Below are 2,500 nucleotides of genomic sequence, written 5' to 3' on the forward strand. Positions count from 1 at the left end.
TGTGTGCAGCATGCAGTTAGTGCACCTAAAAGAACCAGCGGCAACAAAAATGTTGTCCTTGGCAAAATTCTATAGAAAAATCTACTTTGATAGGAAAACAAATGCTATTGCATCCAGAAAAAAAAAGAAAAAGGAAAAAAGGTGGCGCTCTCGCCGTAGGGCCGCGGCCTTCACGGAAAGAGCAGCACGATGTTCACACAGAGGGACCTGTTGTGGCAAGGGAGTAACATAACATAACACAACACAATGCACAACAGAAAAGAGAAAACGACCGTGTGAATTGAGTTAACAGTACAGACATCGCAGCGTGTTTGGCATCGCCGTTGGGTTTGCGTGTGTTATGTCGTCATCGTAAGGCAGAGTTATGCTAGTTTGTCGGCATCATAGATCTTGGTTATGTAGCGCATGGCCCCTCCATTAAAACAGCATAACAAACAACAAAGCACAGCAAAGCGCATCACAACGCACTAATCCAAGCCAGACCACACCTAACCACACCAAATGGCAGTGGAAAAAAAAGTCCCAAAGAACCAGTGACACATAGTTTCATGGAAATATACCATAAATACACCATAAACAGCAGTCTGTATTCTTTATATTTTGTTTTCTTTCTTATCTTTTTTCTTCTGTTTTTTTTCCCTGTGTTTTTCTAAATGAGCGGATCACACCATCGTTCGGTAACTTTCTGTCGAGATCATTTTATTTTCTCGCCTTGGAATATTTTTTTGGCTCGGGGCTTACAAGCTTAGGTTAAACAGTTGCTGACTTATTTTTGGCGTATTTTACCAAATTATCATACGAAATGATATGCGTCCAAAATAGAGCGGTCGTGATTTGCATTTCAAAATAGTTGAGGGTTTTCCGGGTTGACTGGCAAAGGGTATGTGATTGTATGCATATTTTTTCTGGTCAGAAGCGCGCGCGCGCGCGCGCGCGCGTGTGTGTGTGTGTGTGTGTGTGAAAAGCACTAGAATGAACATTGCTGCGTTTTACGAAAAGATTACGTGGGACTGATCGGGATGTTATTATCACTGTAGTTTCGTTTTTTTATCTTAAATAAATGGATTGAGGGACTGGTATTGAATCATCTATCAAAGTACGTTGGTTTGCTGAAATATGCTTTGTGATATTACTTGTCACCATTATTTGTCTGTTTTGAATGCCAAGATTAAATCGTCATAACTACACGGTCATCAGTATGTTGACATCACCACCGCAACCACCACCACGTAATGACAAGAACAACAAGGCTAGGAGAATAAAATGAATAAACAACAATAAAGCGTTGTAGCTCTCTCCATTTGAAAGGTATGCAACTTCAACTTGTTCAAGACAATGCTGCTTATGCTACCGATTCAGCCAGCACGCCGGTAAAAAGGTACACGAGGACAAACCCAGACAAAAAAAGAAGGAAGCTCCGAGCTTGTCCTTTCGCCGATCATTTATTTGACATGTACAAACATCAGCAATGGCAGGAGAAATGACAGTAGCATCGGGTTGAAGAAACATGTAGAGCGGACTCGAACGTCCTGTTGGCTTGAAGCCCCACAATCAAGGTCATGTTAGTCATGGCTTCGGTCTTTGTTCAATGCAGGTTGCGTTGTTCGAGAGAGTTGTTCTTTTGTGTGTGTGTGTGTGTGTGTGTGTGTGTGTGTGTGTCCGCGCGCCTAGAGTTAACTTAATCAAGATTTTGCGCCTTTTAAATATTATTATTATTAGTAGTAGTATTTTTTATGTATTTATCTGTTTATATATATATATATATATATATATATATATATATATATATATAATCTTTTTTCCCCTTAATTTTTTGTTATTTTTTGTTTTATTTATTTTGTTTTATTTTATTTTTATTTATTTACTTTTTTCCCCCTTAAGGCATGACTAAGCATGTTGGGTTACGCTGCTGGTCAGGCATCTGCTTGGCAGGTGTGGTGTAGCGTATATGGATTTGACCGAACGCAGTGACGCCTCCTTGAGTCACTGACACTGACACTGTTCGAGGGGGTGAATTCTGTCTAGGCGGGAGTCCGTCTGGCGTTTCAAGGGGGAATTTTGGATGAAGATACATCACAAGATGATCACGGTTTTAGTTTTGCTTGAAATCTCACCCATGCCCCGTGAAACAGGTGTTGGATGCATTGACTGGCGTACGTATGTACGTATACCTGTTTGCTTTTTGGACCAGTCTTTGTTGTATGTGTGCTGTTTTGCAAAACGTTCTCACAGTTGTGTTGTGTTGCAGTGTGTTGTGGTCTGCTCGACCGTACTGTATAGTTTAACACTTGTTTTAACAGCCTTGATGTGTGTGTGTGTGTGTGTGTGTGTGTGTGTGTGTGTGTGTGTGCGTGTGTGTGTGTGTGTGCGCACGTGCAGCCAGGAGCAGGTGGTGGAGCTGTACCAGAGGCTGCACACAGGGGAGCACCCCGAGCTGCTGGAACATTTCGAGTCCATCCTGCTGGGGGTGATCAAGGACGTCAGGGGCTACCAGGTGGAG

General features: G+C 42.1%; 1 protein-coding gene across 9 annotated transcripts in view; it reads left to right on the forward strand.

Moving 5' to 3' along the window:
• The window catches only part of LOC143301131 (ras and EF-hand domain-containing protein homolog), a 137,057-nt gene that overhangs the window by 84,341 nt on the left and 50,216 nt on the right, over positions 1-2,500 (forward strand). For all 9 annotated transcript variants that reach the window (XM_076615188.1, XM_076615187.1, XM_076615191.1 and 6 more), the window contains exon 3: positions 2,380-2,500. This exon is cut by the window's right edge and continues 29 nt beyond it. In XM_076615188.1, coding sequence (XP_076471303.1) covers positions 2,380-2,500 — 121 coding nt within the window. The remainder of the gene's footprint in view (positions 1-2,379) is intronic.

The sequence above is a fragment of the Babylonia areolata genome, chromosome 27 (genome assembly GCF_041734735.1).
Source record: "Babylonia areolata isolate BAREFJ2019XMU chromosome 27, ASM4173473v1, whole genome shotgun sequence".
In the NCBI taxonomy this organism is placed as follows: domain Eukaryota; kingdom Metazoa; phylum Mollusca; class Gastropoda; order Neogastropoda; family Buccinidae; genus Babylonia; species Babylonia areolata.